The following is a 17,083-nucleotide window of genomic DNA, read 5'->3' as shown; positions in this document are numbered from 1 at the left end:
ACAGGGTTTCACCATGTTGACCAGGATGGTCTCCATCTCTTGACCTCGTGATCCACCCGCCTCGGCCTCCCAAAGTGCTGGGATTACAGGCTTGAGCCACCACGCCCGGCCCGGAAATATTTCTTTAAGCAGACCATCTGACCTCCCAACTCTTAGATTTGTGTGGAAAGTCCTCTGTTGCCCATGGCATTGGGCCAAGTGTGAGACAGGGACTACATTCAGTCTCACTTGTATTGCAAGTGCAAAAATCTTGAACAGCCTGGGTTGTTTCCAGACATTATTTTTGGCTAATTTTATTGTCTTGCAAGTGAGTGTGCCTCCTCAGGGCTGATTCTCCTGTGTCTCTGTCTTGAGCATCAGGTACATAGTGGCTTCTTTTCTTTCCCTTCCTTCCCTTCTTTACCTTCCTTCTCTTCCTCCCTTTCTTTCCCTTCCTCTCCCTTCCCCTCCTTCCCTTCCTCCCTCCCTCCCTTCTTCCTTCCCTTCCTTCCTCCTTCCATGGAGTTTTATTCTTGTTGCCCAGGCTGCAGTGCAGTGGTGCAACCTTGGCTTACCGCTACCTCCACCTCCCAGGTTAAAGTGATTCTCCTGCCTCAGCCTCCCGAGTAGCTGGGATTACAGGCATGTGCTACCAGGCCCAGCTAATTTTGTATTTTTAGTAGAGAGGGTGTTTCTCCATTTTGGTAAGGCTGGTCTTAAACTCCTGACCTCAGGTGATCTGCCTGTCTCTGCTTCCCAAAGTGTTGGGATTACAGGCATGAGCCACTGCATCTGGGCTTCCCCCCTCCTCTTTTTTTTGACAGTTAGGTCATATTTCTTTTAAAAAAAACCTTTTATTATTGGGTGATTTAGTTTATGTAGGCCTGCTGTTGAACACCATTTGCTTGACATTGACCTTAAAGCAGTTGTTTTTGAAATGATTGTATAGGATGGTAGTGATTAACATGCTTCTGTACTAGTGTCTGCCCTGCCTACAGGTATTTGAATAATGTTTGGAGTCAGTGAATTACTCTTTTGGGAGACTGGGAGGGGGAAGTAATGGTGGAGACTGAGTTTACTTTCAGAAGACATACAACCACATTGCAACTAAAAGATATGTCAGAAAAGAACCTTAGAAATAACTGGTAAAAGGAATAATGTGGGTATTTTAGGTGCATTTCAAGGCTATTGAAAAGGACTTATATGTTGTAGAAAAAGTGGTTTATTCCTTAAGGTTTTTTAATTGACCAAGTTTTTCTGGGAGTGGAACCTCTCAAAAAACTAAAGAGAACATAGTAATGTATTTACACATAATTGCTTAAAGATGTCACCTTGTGTCTTTGAGGAAGAGTTTAACACATAGATCCTTTCCAGCATTTAAAAATGTGCAGTCTGCCATTTATGAGTTCACATGTAATAGATGCTTAATAAATTTTTGTTGAATATTGAGTGAATATATTTTAGAATTGTTAATTGCTTTATCACAGCGAGGCACTGGAGTGCTCCTTTGTATCTGTGTATCTATGTTACATCAGATTTACCGAAAGACTTGCAAGGGGAGATGTTCAGTGAAATGTTTGTGATTATCTGAAAAAGGAGGCTTCTTCAAAATTGGATGACTTCTTTCTTGTCATTTCTTTGTTTCTTCTTTCTTTTTTCCAGACACATCTTGTTTGGAAATACCACTTACTAGGAAGGAGAATGATATGTTGATAACACAAAAGTGTAGCTACTACATTATAAGTTGTATTAATCCAGTTACAAAATTGACTATTAAAAATGTTTTTTGGCTGGGCGCAGTGGCTAACACCTTTAATCCACCACTTTTGGAGGCGGGGTGGGCAGATCACTTGAGGCCAGGAGTTCAAGACCAACCTGACCAAGTTGGTGAAACCCTACCTCTACTAAAAATACAAAAAAAATTAGCCAGGCGTGTGGTGCACGTCTGTAGTCCCCACTACTTGGGAGGCTAACACAGGAGAATCACTTGAACCTGGGAGGCAGAGGTAATGGTGAGCCAAGATTGTGCCACTGCACTCCAGCCTGGGCGACAGAGTGAAACTCTGTCTCAAAATAAATAATAAATAAATAAGCTTTCCCATAATTGCTTATTTCATAGGGCAAAGATTTAACAACCTGTAAGTTGAAAGTGGGTAAGACTGAGCATGTAATAGCAATAGCACAAGATAATTAAAAAAAGACTAAGTACGATTACAGATCATTTTGTAAACCATTTCTAGAAGGATCTACCTTGTATATTAAACAGATCACTTGGACTAGGTATTCAGTATGGCCTAGTCAGCAGTAGGTTCACTGCTGAGTGCCGAATATACATTTTGTGACCACTTTTTAGTACATTATGTATAATTAAAAAAACAACTTTCGTAGATCTCATGTGCTCAGATTCTCCTTCCCCACAACCCATAAAAAGTATTTGACACTTGTAAAATGGTAGCTGCCAGCCAAGGGAAGATTCTATTTTTATGATAAGATTTTTGTGTTACCAAGCCAATCTTAAGACCCGGGAGGACTTGGAATTAAGGAATCTTTTAAAAGCAACATCTGTAACTCCATCATTTAGCACCTTTTATTATTATGGTGCTTATGTATGATACTTAAAATTAGAACTTAAGAATAAGATGAGTATGTTTTCCTGACCTGGTTGGTGTCTAAAGCCCTTCAAATAGAGAAAGAACCAGAAGATGAAAGGCCCTTATCTGTGTGGGAGGCAGAGAGGCAGGGAAATGGCAGCATGACACAATTCACAGTAAGAGTTGTTTCCAGCACCAGTGAGATCTGAAGAATCTTTCAAACTTTTCAACCTAATTTTACTATGTATAAAATAGTGTTTGTTGCTAAGAAGCCTCTAACAAAGGATTTGCTCTCTTGGGTCCTTAATTTACCTGGTGGAAAACAATCCTTAAATACAGATTTTTATTTTATTATTATTTTTTTTATTTTATTTATTTTTTTTGTTTGTTTTTTGTTTTTGAGATGGAGTTTCGCTCTTGTTACCCAGGCTGGAGTGCAATGGCGCGATCTCGGCTCACTGCAACCTCCGCCTCCTGGGTTCAGGCAATTCTTCTGCCTCAACCTCCCGAGTAGCTGGGATTACAGGCACGCGCCACCATGCCCAGCTAATGTTTTTTGTATTTTTAGTAGAGACGGGGTTTCACCATGTTGACCAGGATGGTCTCGATCTCTTGACCTCGTGATCCACCCGCCTTGGCCTCCCAAAGTGCTGGGATTACAGGCTTGAGCCACCGTGCCCGGCCAAATACAGATTTTTAAAGGAAAAGACTCATTTGCATTTAAGGACTTAGTCTTCAGGACAGTACTGTTGAGCAACAGGTTCAGAATTTATGTACACAGAAGTCATATTTCCAATTTCCACAGTGCCTTGAAGGCTGCTATGAACTATATCAGTATCAGTAGTGAAAAACTTGATTTGTTCTTTGAGTTATGTGGGCAAATGATAGGTTTTCCCCCATTCATAACTGTGGTGTCTGTCCTGGCTTCTCCTTGGGAGAGGAGCATCTGTTTGGGTGCGGAAATATTAGCATCAGGCCGGGCACAGTGGCTCACACCTATAATCCCAGCACTTTGGGAGGCCAAGGCGGAAGGATCACTTTAGATCAGGTGTTCGAGACCAGCCTGGCCAACGTGGTGAAACACCGTCTCTACTAAAAATATAAAAATTAGCCAGGCGTGGTGGTGCACGCCTGTAATGCCAACTGCTTGAGAGGCTGAGGCAGGAAAGTTGCTTGAACCCAGGAGGCGGAGGTTACAGTGAGCAGAGATTGTGCCACTGCACTCTAACCTCAGCAACAGAGTGAAACTTTGTCTCAAAAAAAGAAATAAAAATAAAATATTAGCATCTATTTTTTTAGAGCCTTTGAGATGGAAAGGGGATTTTCTTTTCCCTGTCTAAGAATATAAGCTACTTGTTACATTAGTAAGATTGTATTTTGTGAGTTAGCATATGTGTGCTTGAAACAGAATCCCTGGCCCCTCTACTAGATATCAGTAGGTCCTCCTTTCTGCACACTGGTTGTGATAGCCAAAAAAATGTCTCTAGACATTGGCGGATGTCTCCTGGGGGAACAAAATTGCCCCTTCTTGGGAATTACTGCCTTAGGTGCTCTGTTCAGGCTTAAATACGACACATAAAAGTGTTAAATTAGCAGGTGACTAATAAATGACTAATAATTTATGAGCATTGTTTGTTGAATTTTTATATTTATCATGTTGGAAATTCAAATTTCCCTAGTCTTATTTGGAGAGTTTAACTTTTGTTTTGTTTTGAACTACATGTTTCAACCAACTGTTAGACATAACTCCTTCAGGTAAATTTAAGGGTAGTAAATTTTTGCGGCAGTCTTAATTTAAAAAGCCTGTTCCTTTTCTCAGCTTCTAGAAAACTTACATATTTATGACTGACTTGAGCCAAGTGCGGTGGCTTATGCCTGTGATCCCAGCACTTTGGGAGGCCGAAGTGGGCAGGTCTCTTGAGGTCAGGAGTTTGGGACCAGCCTGGCTAATGTAGTGAAACCCTGTCTCTGCTAAAAATACAAAAATTAGCTGGGCATGGTGGTGCATGCCTGTCATCCCAGCTACTTGGGAGGCTGAGGCAGGAGAATCCCTTGAACCCAGGAGGCAGAGGTTGCAGTGAGCGGAGCTTGCACCACTGCACTCCAGCCTGGGTGACAGATCAAGACACTGTCTCAAGAAAAAAAAACTAAAAAAATTTATGACTGACTTGAAATGCTGGCAGTCAGCCTGCTTTAGACAGCATTAACCAAAAATCCCTTGGTCCACACCCTTTCTAAATTTAGGCATTCATTCAGAGTCTCAAAACTCTTAAGAGCCGCTCAGGACAGAGTTGGGTTGCTGTTTCTGGGATGGGAGTAGATTCTGGAGTGGATTCTTTACTCTTGGCTTGTTTTTTGACCTTGAGACCTGGGTTTGGTGTTGGGAAGTTGTACATACATACATTACAAGTAACTTTTTTGTTGTAAAAAGTGCTCTCAAGACAGAGTTTACAAAAAGCAGGAAACGGAGAAGGGGAGTGAGTGAGAAAATGAAGAGAAAGGAAGGGTTAGGAGGAAAAAAATGTTTCTGTTTTAACAGCTGAATGGGAAAAAGAACCCCATTGAAATAAGGTCATAGCTGACTTCTGAATGGTTCTGGACTTGTTTCTTGACATTGGCGACTTGTCTTCTAAGACCATTATGTAGATCTTCAGTGGAACTCCTCTGTTACTTTGTTCTGATTCCAAAAGTAAAAAGGAACAACTGCACTCTTGGGGAATTTTGTTGAATAAGATAATACTTAGGCCTCTGCTGTCCAGAGTCACATTTTGGCTGAGTTTCTTTTGAGTTTTGCGGTCCTTTTTGCTCTCAGAATGTGCCAGGACTCCTCAAGTAGCTTAATTGCTGTGGTCATTCATCTTTTTCTTGAGGACCAGCTTTAAAAATCATTTTGATACTTAAAAAAATTTAAAATGTAAAACTGTTTCTTTATAATAGAACTTTTAATTAGTTGGTTTGCTGGTTTCTGCATTGGTTGGCTATTTCCTGAGAGACCTGTCATTTCTGTTCTTCGTTGTCACTGGTTATTATTTAAAAAAAAAATTTTTTTTTAAAGCCAGTCAGATTTAGCAGTGGGGGGTTGTATACCAACTTTAGTGACACTAATGTGAAGCCACATTTAAGTACTTTGACTCTTTGAAAACATTTTCAGCTTTTTAAGGATGGCCATGAAAATGAGCCCAACTGTCCTTATATTTGACTCGTGAAGAAATTTAATGTATTTAGAAGTAACACCTTCATTATTCTCTTAATTTATAAGATGAAGTAAACAAGTTCCAGTGCTCCCCACCTCACCACCACACCGGTAAAATTGCCAGTTGAAAATCCATTCCTGCCTTCTTCTCCACTCTTGCTTTTAGTAGTGTAAATACTCTAGTATGGTCTTTGTTACTCACATCACTTCTCAGGATCTGTGAGCCTGGGTGGGGGTGCCATCATTGTCCTGTTTGGGGTCTGTATTTAAATGAGACCTCAAACAAACCTTTTAGGAAAACAATACATCTGTCATCAGCAAAGGGAAAAAGAAACAGAAGTATCCTGCCTGCCTTCAGTCAACTTAAAGCCTAAGGTTGTCAATCTGAGCCTTGGTTCTTCAGAGGAAGAAGCAGTGTTCACATTTACCTGTTCCTGGTATTATAAACCTAGTTTGCTTTCAATTTCTCATAATTTTGAGAACAGAAAGAAACCTTTACCATACCCCAAATACTATAGAAACCTTTCCATACTTGTAAATTTGCATTTTTCAAAGTAAGCTATAGTTTGCAATTCTTTTTTTTTTTTTTTTTTTTTTTTTTTTTTTTTTTTTTTTTTTTTTTTTTTTTTTTTTAGTCCACATAGATCATTCTTCAGGAAGTTTGCAGTTCTTAACATTCACCAATAAATATTATTATACCCTACTGATTCACTTTGTATAATGAATGTGCAGAGCACATGGATATTGTAAATCATTTAAAAAACACTGGGAAAGTCACAAGGCCAAGAAACTTACTGTATAACTAAGGAGAAACATTTTGAATAAATCAACATAGCTACATGCTAAATGGGGCTATTTTCCAGAGTAGGCAACACCATTTTGACTGACTATTGACAATTACATATCTCCTCTATAATTTACCTTTTTATTTTCTTTCCCTTACAACTTTTAGGTAGAACTTTAGACTTCATAGCACTGAATTAACCTGCACTGAAAGCTGTTTACCTGCATTTGTTCACTTTTGTTGAAAGTGACCATGTCTCAAGTTCAAGTGCAAGTTCAGAACCCATCTGCTGCTCTCTCAGGGAGCCAAATACTGAACAAGAACCAGTCTCTTCTCTCACAGCCTTTGATGAGTATTCCTTCTACTACTAGCTCTCTGCCCTCTGAAAATGCAGGTAGACCCATTCAAAACTCTGCTTTACCCTCTGCATCTATTACATCCACCAGTGCAGCTGCAGGTAAGCATATGAATCCAAGTGTCTTCTATTTCAAATGTTTTCTTACCCTGTTTTCTGATCTGATAAGTAGGTTGCAGATTTAGGGAGCTCTCACATTTACCTTTAGAAAGCAAAAGAAAGGCAAAAGAAGGTATCACAACCCACACTTCTTTATCCCATATATAGAACACTGGTTGTGTAGGGGGTTGACAGAGGCCTCAGTTGACAGACCATTGTAGGTTGTGAGAACGAGAATTGGAAGCTGAACACTACTCAAAATGTAAAGCCTCATCTGTTAAAGAGGTGGCTGGCAGAAAGAATTGAGCAATAAATACCACCTTGGATATTCATCATTGTATGGAATAATTCCGCATTTAAAATTATTTTCTAGAATAAGTTAGACACAGTGGTTCACGCCTGTAATCCCAGCGCTTTGGGAGGCTGAGGCAGGTGGATCACTTGAGGTCAGAAGTTCGAGAACAGCCTTGCCAACAATGGTGAAACTCCACCTCTACAAAAATAATATAAAAATTAGCTGGGCTTGGTGCTGCATGCCCATAATCCCAGCTACTCAGGAGGCTGAAGCAGGAGAATTCTTGAACCCGAGAGGTAGAGGTTGCAGTGAGCCGAGATCATGTCAGTGCACTCCAGCCTGGGCAACAGAGGGAGACTCCATCTCAAAAAAATAAAAATAAAACAGTTTCCCACAACTGACAAAGAGCTCTTGTATCTGTATAAGCCTCCTTTTTGAATGTCTAAGATTTTATTCCAAGCCAGGGGGAAGCCAGATTTACTAGAAAGCAAACAACTACACTGAGATTTATTTGTTTCTATTTTGAACAAATAAGTTTAAGTCTGGGAGGTTCCAGAAGTAGTTCAGAAATCATAATGAGGGCCAATTAGAAATGAAATAAAAAAGCAGAGTTCTTTTCTCTTCTCCTCTTTTGCTTCCTTTTCTCTAGTTTGTTTCACAGGGTCTCCACTCTGTTGCCCAGGCTGGAGTACAGTAGTGTGATTATGGTTCACTGCAGCATCAGTCTCCTGGGCTCAGGTGGATCCTTTTGCCTCAGCCTCCTGAGCATCTGGGATTACAGGTGTGAGCTACAATGCCCTGATTTATTTTCTTGTTAAAATTCTCTGCATCATGGCCAGGCATGGTGGCTCACATCTGTAATCACAGTACTTTGGGGGGCTGAGGACGGAGATTGCTTGAGCTCAGGAGTTGGAGCTTGGGCAAAATGGTGAAACTCCATATATATAAAAAAATACAAAAATTGGCTGAGCATGGTGGTACATGTCTGTGGTCCCAGCTACTCCAGAGGTTGAGGCAGGAGGGTCATTTGAGCCTAGGAAATCGAGTCTGCTGTGAGCTGTAATTACGTCACTGTACTTCAGCCTGGGAGACAAAGTGAGACTCTGTCTCAAAAATAAAAAAACAAAAAAAACTTCTTGGCTGGGCAAGGTGGCTCACACTTGTAATTTCAGTGTTTTGGGGAGCCTATTTATTTATTTATTTACTTATTGAGGCAGAGTCTCACTTTGTTGTCTAGGCTGGAGTGCAGTGATGTGATCTCAGCTCACTGCACCCTCTGCCTCTTGGGTTCAAGGGATTCTCCTCTACCTCAGCCTCCTGAGTAGCTGGAATTACAGGTGCCTGCAACTGTATATACTTGGCTGTTTTGTATTTTTAGTAGAGACAGGGTTTCGCCATCCACGCTGGTCTTCCACCTCCTGGCCTCAAGTGATCAGCTTGCCTTGGCTTCCCAAATTGCTGGAATTACAGGTGTGAGTTACTGTGCCTGGCTGGGAGGCGAATTTAAAAATTAGCTGGGCTTGATGGTGTGCACCTGCAGTCTCAGCTACTTGGGAGGCTGAGGCAGGAGGATTGCTTGAGTCCAGGAGTTCGAGGCTGCAATAAACTGTGATTGTGCTACCTTACTCCAGCCTGGGCAACAGACAGACTGACTCAAAGCTTAGAAGCATTCAAATCTGATTATTAGGAAAATGAAAATGAACTAAAGGTACTCTGCCAGATGCAGTGGTTCACGCCTGTAATCCTAGCACTTTGGGAGGCCAAGGTGGGCAGATCACCTGAGGTCAGGAGTATGAGACCAGCCTCACAACATGGTGAAACCCTGTCTCTACTAAAAATACAAAAATAGGCCGGTTACGGTAGCTCACACATGTAATCCCAGCACTTTAGGAGGCCAAAGTGGGTGGATCGCCTGAGGTCGGGAGTTTGAGTCCGGCCTGACCAACGTGGAGAAACTTTGTCTCTACTAAAAGTACAGAATTAGCTGGGCGTAGTGGCATATACCTATAATCCCAGCTACTCAGGAGTCTGAGGCTGGAGAATCACTTGAACCCAGGAGGCAGAGGCTGCAGTGAGCTGAGATCACGTCACTGCACTACAGCTTGGGCTACAGAGCAAGGGTCTGTCTCAAAAAAAAGTAAAAAATTTAAAACACTTGAGGAGAAAAATACCTACAAATATTATAGATAAGAAACTAGGCTGAGTGCAGTGGCTCACGCCTGTAATCCCTGCACTTTGGGAGTCTGGGGCAGGTGGAACACGAGGTCAGGAGTTCAAGATGAGCCTGGACAAGATGTTGAAACTGCATCTCTACTAAAATACAAAAAAATTACCTGGATGTTATGGTGGGCACCTGTAATCCCAGCTACTCCGGAGATTGAGGCAGAAAATTGCTTGAACCTGGGAGGCGGAGGTTGCAATGAGGTAAGATTGTGCCACTGCACTCCAGCCTGGGTGACAGAGTGAGACTCCGTCAAAGAAAAAAAAAAAAAAAAACCATTATGGTTATGAATAGGAGACAGGGTCTGATTAAAAAAGAAAGCGGGGGTGGGGAGATGCACCTGCCGTGTCCATGGAGAGAAGTTGAGGCGGCTGAGCTTTGGCCTGAGGCACCAGGGTGCCAGGATGGCAAAGATGTCGGCTTCCTTAGTCCAGACAACTGTCCGGGCTGTGAGCAAGAGGAAGCCGCAGCCCCCCAGGCCACTCTCACCCTGACACCTTCAGCAGTAAACAAGATAAAACAACTTCTTAAAGATAAGCCTGAGCATGTAGGTGTAAAAGTTGGTGTCTGAACCAGGGGCTGTAATGGCCTTTCTTATACGCTAGAATATACAAAGACAAAAGGAGATTCTGATGAAGATGTTATTCAAGATGGAGTCAGAGTATTCATTGAAAAGAAAGCACAGCTAACACTTTTAGGAACAGAAATGGACTTTGTTGAAGACAAATTATCCAGTGGATTTGTGTTCAGTAACCCAAACAGCAAAGGAACTTGTGGCTGTGGAGAAAGCTTTAATATTTGAAATCTGAGGACTCTTCTGGCCATAGGCTCCAGGAAAGCTCATTGAAGCCTTGGGACTCACTGCAGAAATCATGTGACTGTCACATGCTTAATGTATGGCTGCCTTATAGGGGAAATAAAGTGATGGATTTTGAAAATGAAAACAAAAAAGCAGGGAGGATAATAAATTTAAACAATATTCTGCTTCCCAACACCCTGCCCGCACCATGGCAGGACCAGTGAAATAAATGGGTTGTCAGTGTGAGTATTTCTCTACCATAGTTACCTTATAACAGTCTTTTCATCCTCTTCCTTATGCCTGTTTCCTTTCAGTTTCCTCCTTTGTCTTCTCATTTCCTTTAATTTGTAAATCTGTTCTTAGAGTGTTTGCTTCTCCCACTCAGCTGCATGACATCTTCCACACTACCTCTACAGTCCTTGGACTGGTTCACCAGATTAGCATTCTTGATTTGTCATAGTCCTGTAGAGATGCTGTTTTCCCCATATTTACCATGTGAGGCTCTCTTAAAAGACACAGACTGTTTGAGTCCTCTAGGATTTATTGCTTTTTCTTCTAATGAGTTCTGGTGTCCAAATCCTATTGACTTTGTAAACTCCTGCCCACCAAAGTCATTTTATTTTACTTATATAATTGTTAGTAGTAGATAAGGTCTGATGATGGCAGCCTTTGGAGAAAAGACTAGAGGATGCCCCAGGAATGAGAGTATGGAAAATGTATGGAAAATTTCACTGTATGGAAAATGACAACCGTTGTTTGAGAGATGGTGATGGCATGTTGAGTTTAGTGAAATAATGGGCAGGGTGCAGCTGGTAGCTGTTTTGGTAACCGCTGTCTCTCTGTTCAGAAGACCTTGTATACCCTTAGTTGGTTTTAATAGCAGTGCTTCATCTGGTTTCAAATCTTGCTTGCCTACCATGGGTTAGTTAGTAGCCTGACTTCTCTCTTTTGAAGACACACCCACTCCTAGGTTACCTGGCTTCAGCTGGTTCAGAAAAGACCTCAGTTGCATCTTCTCTGGGAGTGTACTCCTGGAATGATTTGCAGTTTTGTATGACTGCTGCCTATATTTGTGGACCTTCTGTTTTGTTTTTCCTCTATTTTCATATCCCTAAGAGAGTAGTAGTCTTATATACTGCTAGTTGACTTCAGTGCTCTTGCATTATTTTTCAGTTCCTTCTAATGTGGCAAACACCATAGAGAAAAATCAGTTGGTGTCTTGTGAATGAGTTAGTTTCAGCAAGGTCCAGCTTGAGTATAAGCTTTTGTGTGAGCAAGATCCAGCTCACTGTAAGGTAAATATTGTCCATATTGCTTGTGCATTTATAAGTCACCTGAAATGTTTTCTGTATTTTTTATACTCTTGAAACTGGTGCTGTGATTCAAAATACATATTTTCAAACTGATGAGGTTATCTTAAACAAAAACTATACTTAGACAAGATTTTATATATATATTATATATATATATATATATATATATATATATATATATATATATATATTTAGACGGAGTCTTNTATATATATATATATATATTTAGACGGAGTCTTGCTCTGTCACCCAGGCTGGAAAGCAATGGTGCTGTCTCGGCTCACTGCAACCTCCGCCTCCTGGGTTCAAGTGATTCAGCCTCCTGAGTAGCTGGGACTACAAGTGCATGCCACCATGCCTGACTAATTTTTTTGTGCTTTTAGTAGAGACTGGGTTTCACCATGTTAGCCAGGATGGTCTCTACCTCCTGACCTCGTGATTCGCCCGCCTCGGCCTCCCAAAGTGCTGGGATTACAGATGTGAGCCACTGGCCGATTACAGATTTTTGCGGTTGCTGCTTTTTTCATTTTTGCCAACAGGTCAAAGAAATATGCTTCTTTTTTGGAATAATTGGCTTTTTACTGTATTTTTTATTTTATTTTATTTTATTTTTGAGATGGAGTCTCGCTCTGTGGCCCAGGCTGGAGTGCAGTGGCGTGATCTCGGCTCACTGCAACCTCTGCCTCCCAGGTCCCAATTCAAGCAATTCTCCTACCTCAGCCTCCCAAGGAGCTGGGATTATAGGCACGAGCCACCATACCCAGCTAAGTTTTGTATCTTTTAGTAGAGACGGGGTTTCACCATGTTGGCCAGTCTGGGCTTGAACTCCTGACCTCATGATCCGCCCGCCTTGGCCTCCCAAAGTGCTGGGATTACAGGCATGAGCCAACGCGCCTGGCCTGCTTTATTTTTTTTTTTTAGTCTTTATCTGCCGCCTAGGCTGGAGTGCAGTGGTGCCGTCACGTCTCACTGCAGCCTCTACCTGTCAGACTCAAGTAATCTTCCCACTTTGGCCTCCTGAGTAGCTGGGACCACAGGTGCATGCCACCACACCCAGCTAATTGTTTTTTATTCTTTATAGAGACGAAGTCTTGCTGTATTGCCCAGGCTTGTCTTGAGTTGCTGGGCTCAAGCCATCCACTCACCTTGGCCTCCCAAAATGCTGGGATTACAGGTGTGAGCCACCCCACCTGGCCATGTTTTGCTTTTAAAACTCCAAGTGCTGTTTGGCTATTTGGGATTCTGAACAGAGACAATTCTCAAGCACCTGTGATTGAGTCCTGTAAGTTTTTCAGCCCTGGACCACCTCCTGTCTGCAGCTTGCTTCTGATTCCACTCCTGCTTGTTGCACACAGACCTTAGGGCAGGAAGAAGATGTGATGGGAAATTAGTTTTTTCACTTGTTAGCAATCCAAAGATTTGAAGATGCAAAGTAGAAATTAGTCTCAAAGTTGAGTATTTTGTATTGTCTCTGGTTTCAGTTATCCTTGTCATTCCCCTTATCAGACAATGAAAGTCTGACTATAATTTTAAATTTTGCTAATCATTATTTAAGAATTCAGTCTTTTTAGAACATGTGGAAAAAAGAGAATTCAATCTTTGAAACTTGTTTGGTATCTGTAATAACAGCACATTTTAGAACTTAATTCTTGCATATCTGGAGTTAAGTTACCTTTTTTCCCCAACCATCTAGGACATAGAGATACTGGGTTGTCTTTTGCAGCTGCAGTGTAAGATGATACAGTATGAGAGATAAGGAATTGAGCCCTCTGTTTCTGATTCTAACCTTGCAGCAAAGATAATATAATTAAGGATGAGCGATTTATCTCATACCTCATTTTCCTTCATATGTAAACCTCAAGCCTTGAATAAATCAAATGTTTCTTTTCATTTGACTAAAAGTAACATCAGGCACAATCATGAATAGTCACGTAGCATAACACAGTTGAGTTGCCTTTCAAGTGAGATAGATCTGGGTTTGAATCTCAGCTTGTTACTAGCTGTGTGATCTTGGGCAAGTTGCTCCTTTTTTTTCAGTTTCCTCATCTGTAAAATGGGGATAATAATACCCACCAAACGGATTTATTACGAGAATTTAATGTGGAGCACAATGCCTGGCACCTAGTAAATGCTTGAGAAATGGTATCTTATTATTAAGCAATTAAGCATTTAGAAAAAATATTTCCCACTCACACAAAACTAGCTTAAAAATGTTGTTATAAAGCATAATTCTATTTGAAATGTGCCTTTATATTTAGAAGGCAATTAGGGGCCAGGAGCAGTGGCTTATGCCTGTATCCACAGCACTTTGGTAGGCTGAGGCCGGCAGCTCACTTGAGGTCAAAAGTTCAAGACCAGCTTGGCTAACATGGTGAAACCTGTATGTACCAAAAAATACAAAAATTAGCTGGACATCGTGGTGCGTACCTGTAGTCCCAGCTACTCAGGAGGCTGAGGCAGGAGAATGACCTGAACCTGGGAGGCAGGGGTTGTAATGAGCTGAGATGGCACCCTGCATTCCAGCCTGGGCAACAGAGTGAGACCCTGTATCAAAAAATAAATTAATTAAAATTAAAAGAGGCAATTAGTCATTTTAAAATAATTGTTGTAGGTTCCCTACAGGATTTTTTTTGCAGACCTTAGCTTTGGGATTCCCTTTATTATTTTTATTGTATTTTGGCTCATGTACTTTCTCACTTGAACTTTTAGTAATTTAGTTAGTTTGGCTGTGTGTTCTTCTGTAACCTCATATTTTCTTTTTACAAGTTGTTCAAAGAGGAGTTGTTCTCTCTCTCAAATACTTAGATATTTGAAAAATCAGAGATATGGTGTACTTTTAATTTTATCAAAACCAAGATTCTAAACTTGCCACCAACAGAATGCAGCAGAGTGGCAAGTAGCGCCAGATGGCGAAAGTCCTAGAGAAAGGCAAGACTGTTCATGAGAATAACTTGGTGGTTTTTTGTTTTGTTTTGTTTTGCTTTTTTTTTTTTAAGCATTTTCCCCTTCAACATTTATCCATGAGACAATCACCAAGATGACCCAGGGATTATACTGTGTTGCAGGCTTTTACCATTTGACTTTACTGCCTGCCAGGGTTTTGAGGTCATGTTGTTGTTTGTACTTAAATAAGTAGCCTGTTGAACTGTAGAACATATTCGGGAGATCCTTGATGTCCTGATGTGTCAGGTGTCAAGGGGGGTAAAAAAGGATTCTTTCTTTCTTTTTTTTTTTTTGAGATGGAGTCTTCCTCTGTGGCCCAGGCTGGAGTGCAGTGGTATGATCTCGGGTCACTACAACCTCCGCCTCCCAGGTTTAAGCAGTTCTCCTACTTAGCCTCCTGAATAGCTGGGACAGGCGTGTATCACCATGCCCGGCCAATTTTTGTAGTTTTAGTAGAGATGGGGATTTACTGTATTGGCCAGGCTGGTCTTGAACTCCTGACGTCAGGTGATTCACCTGCCTCTGCCTCCCAAAGTTCTGGGATTACAGGCATGAGCCACTTCGCCCAGCTTTTTTTTTTTTTTTTTTTTTTTTGANTTTTTTTGAGATGGAGTCTCCCTCTATTGGCCATACTGGGGTGCAGTGGTGCAATCTTGGCTCCCTGCAACCTCTGCCTCCTGGGTTCAAGTGATTCTCCTGCCTCAGCTACCCAAATAGCTAGAATTACAGGCATGTGCCACCACGCCTGGCTAATGTTTATATTTCTAGTGGAGACAGGGTTTCACCCTGTAGGCCAGGCTGGTCTCAAACTCCTGACCTCAAGTGATCTGTCTGCCTCTGCCTCCCAAAGGGCTAGGATTACAGGATGAGCCACCACACCTGGCCAATACAGGATTCTTTTGCTTTTATTTTTGTTGTTGTTCGTTTCTTTTTTTTCTTTCTTTTAGAGACAGGGTCTCGCTGTGTTGCTCAGGCTGGAGTGCAGTGGCTGTTCACAGGCGCAGTCCCGCTACTGATCAGCACGGGAGTTTTGACCTGCTCTGTTCTAACCTGGGCCGTTTCACCCCTTCTTAGGCAACCTGGTGGTCCCCCACTCCCGGGAGGTCACCACATTGATGCCGAACTTAGTGCAGACACCAGGTCAGCATAGCACACTACAGCCCAGAACTCCTGGGCTCAAGCGATCCTCCCACCCCAGCCTCCCAAGTAGCTGGGATTACAGGCATGTACCACTGCGCCTAGCCAATACAGGATTCTTTATGTTTTTTTTCTTTAATGGAATCCATGCACTGAGGGAATCCTAAAATTAAGACCTACAAGAAAAACCAGCTATGAAGGCAAGTTGTCCCACCCCTTAGGCATCAAATTTAAATGACCTAGACATACTCAAATCTAGGTTTCCCTTGTAAATAATGTGTAAGTGAGATAAAGTGATACTCTGTGATAAAATCAGAAAAAGTTTCAATTGTTTTTTTGTTTTGTCATTCACACTGGAGTGCAGTGGCGTGTTCTTGGCTCACTGCAGCTTCTACTTCCCGGGTTTATGCCTCAGCCTCCCGAGTAGCTGGGATTATAGACATGTGCTAACACACCTGGCTAACTTTTGTATTTTTAGTAGAGATGGGGTCTTATCATGTTGGCCAGGCTGGTGTTGATCCTGACCTCAGGTGATCTGCCCACCTCAGCCTACCAAAGTGCTAGGTTTATAGGCATGAGCCACCACACCTGACTGCAATTGGTTTGTTAAATTCCAAAGTAGTGAATTTCAGATCTTTGGGGTGCATCAGAATTACTTTGGGAACTTATTAAAATGCACATGCCTTAAATCCTATCACTTTAGAAGGCTGAGACGAAAGGATCACTGGAGCCCAGGAGTTTAAGACCAGCCTAAGCAACATAGGGAGACCCTGCCTCTGCAAAAATTAAAAAATTAGCCAGGTATGGTGGCGTGTGCCTGTATTCCCAGCTACTCAGGAGGCTGAGGTAGGAGGATTGTTTCAACCCAGGAGGCTGCAGGGAGCTATGATTGTGCCACTGCACTCCAGCCTGGACAGCTGAGCAAGATCCTATCTCAAAAACTGAAAAAAAGGGTGGTTATGTTTTCAAACAAGAGCCCACAAACACAGCATCAAAACAAATATTGCCTTAATTTGTGTGAAGTACTGCTATGTGTTTAAATCAAGTTTGCAAAATCTCTTTCATGAGAAGTAATTGGAAGAGTATTTCAAGGCTGGATGTGGTGGGTCATGCCTGTAATCCTAGACTTCGGCAGGCTGAGGCAGGTGGATCACTTGAGGTCAGTTCAAGACCAGCCTGGCCAATGTGGTGAAACCCCGTCTATACTGAAAATACAAAAATTAGCCAGGGATCATGGCAGGGGCCTGTAATCCCAGCTACTCGGTTGGCTGAGGCAGGAGAATTACTTGAACCCGGGAGGTGGAAATTGCATTGAGCTGAGATTGAGCCCCTACAGTCCAACCTGGGGACAGAGTGAGACTGTATCTCAAAAAA

The 17,083-nt window shown here is 41.9% G+C and overlaps 1 protein-coding gene and 1 pseudogene across 6 annotated transcripts in view; both read left to right on the top strand.

Annotated features, from left to right (window-relative positions):
* The window catches only part of STAU1 (staufen double-stranded RNA binding protein 1), a 73,656-nt gene that overhangs the window by 19,830 nt on the left and 36,743 nt on the right, over positions 1 to 17,083 (top strand). For 2 of the 6 annotated variants that reach the window (XM_017541383.2, XM_017541385.2), the window contains exon 2: positions 6,716 to 7,004. The exons of 2 other annotated variants lie outside the window; for them this stretch is intronic. In XM_017541383.2, the coding sequence (XP_017396872.1) occupies positions 6,800 to 7,004 (205 nt within the window). In that variant the 5' untranslated portion in view covers positions 6,716 to 6,799. Of the gene's footprint in view, positions 1 to 6,713; positions 7,005 to 17,083 lie in introns of those variants that run through there. 2 more of the 6 variants (XM_017541384.1, XM_017541386.2) reach the window with 1 other exon arrangement.
* LOC108313085 lies at positions 9,739 to 11,747 on the top strand (annotated as a pseudogene).

The sequence above is a fragment of the Cebus imitator genome, unplaced genomic scaffold (genome assembly GCF_001604975.1).
Source record: "Cebus imitator isolate Cc_AM_T3 unplaced genomic scaffold, Cebus_imitator-1.0 Scaffold132, whole genome shotgun sequence".
Taxonomy (NCBI): domain Eukaryota; kingdom Metazoa; phylum Chordata; class Mammalia; order Primates; family Cebidae; genus Cebus; species Cebus imitator.
The sequence above is the reverse complement of the archived record's forward strand: the minus strand, read 5'-3'. Positions and strand labels throughout refer to the sequence as shown.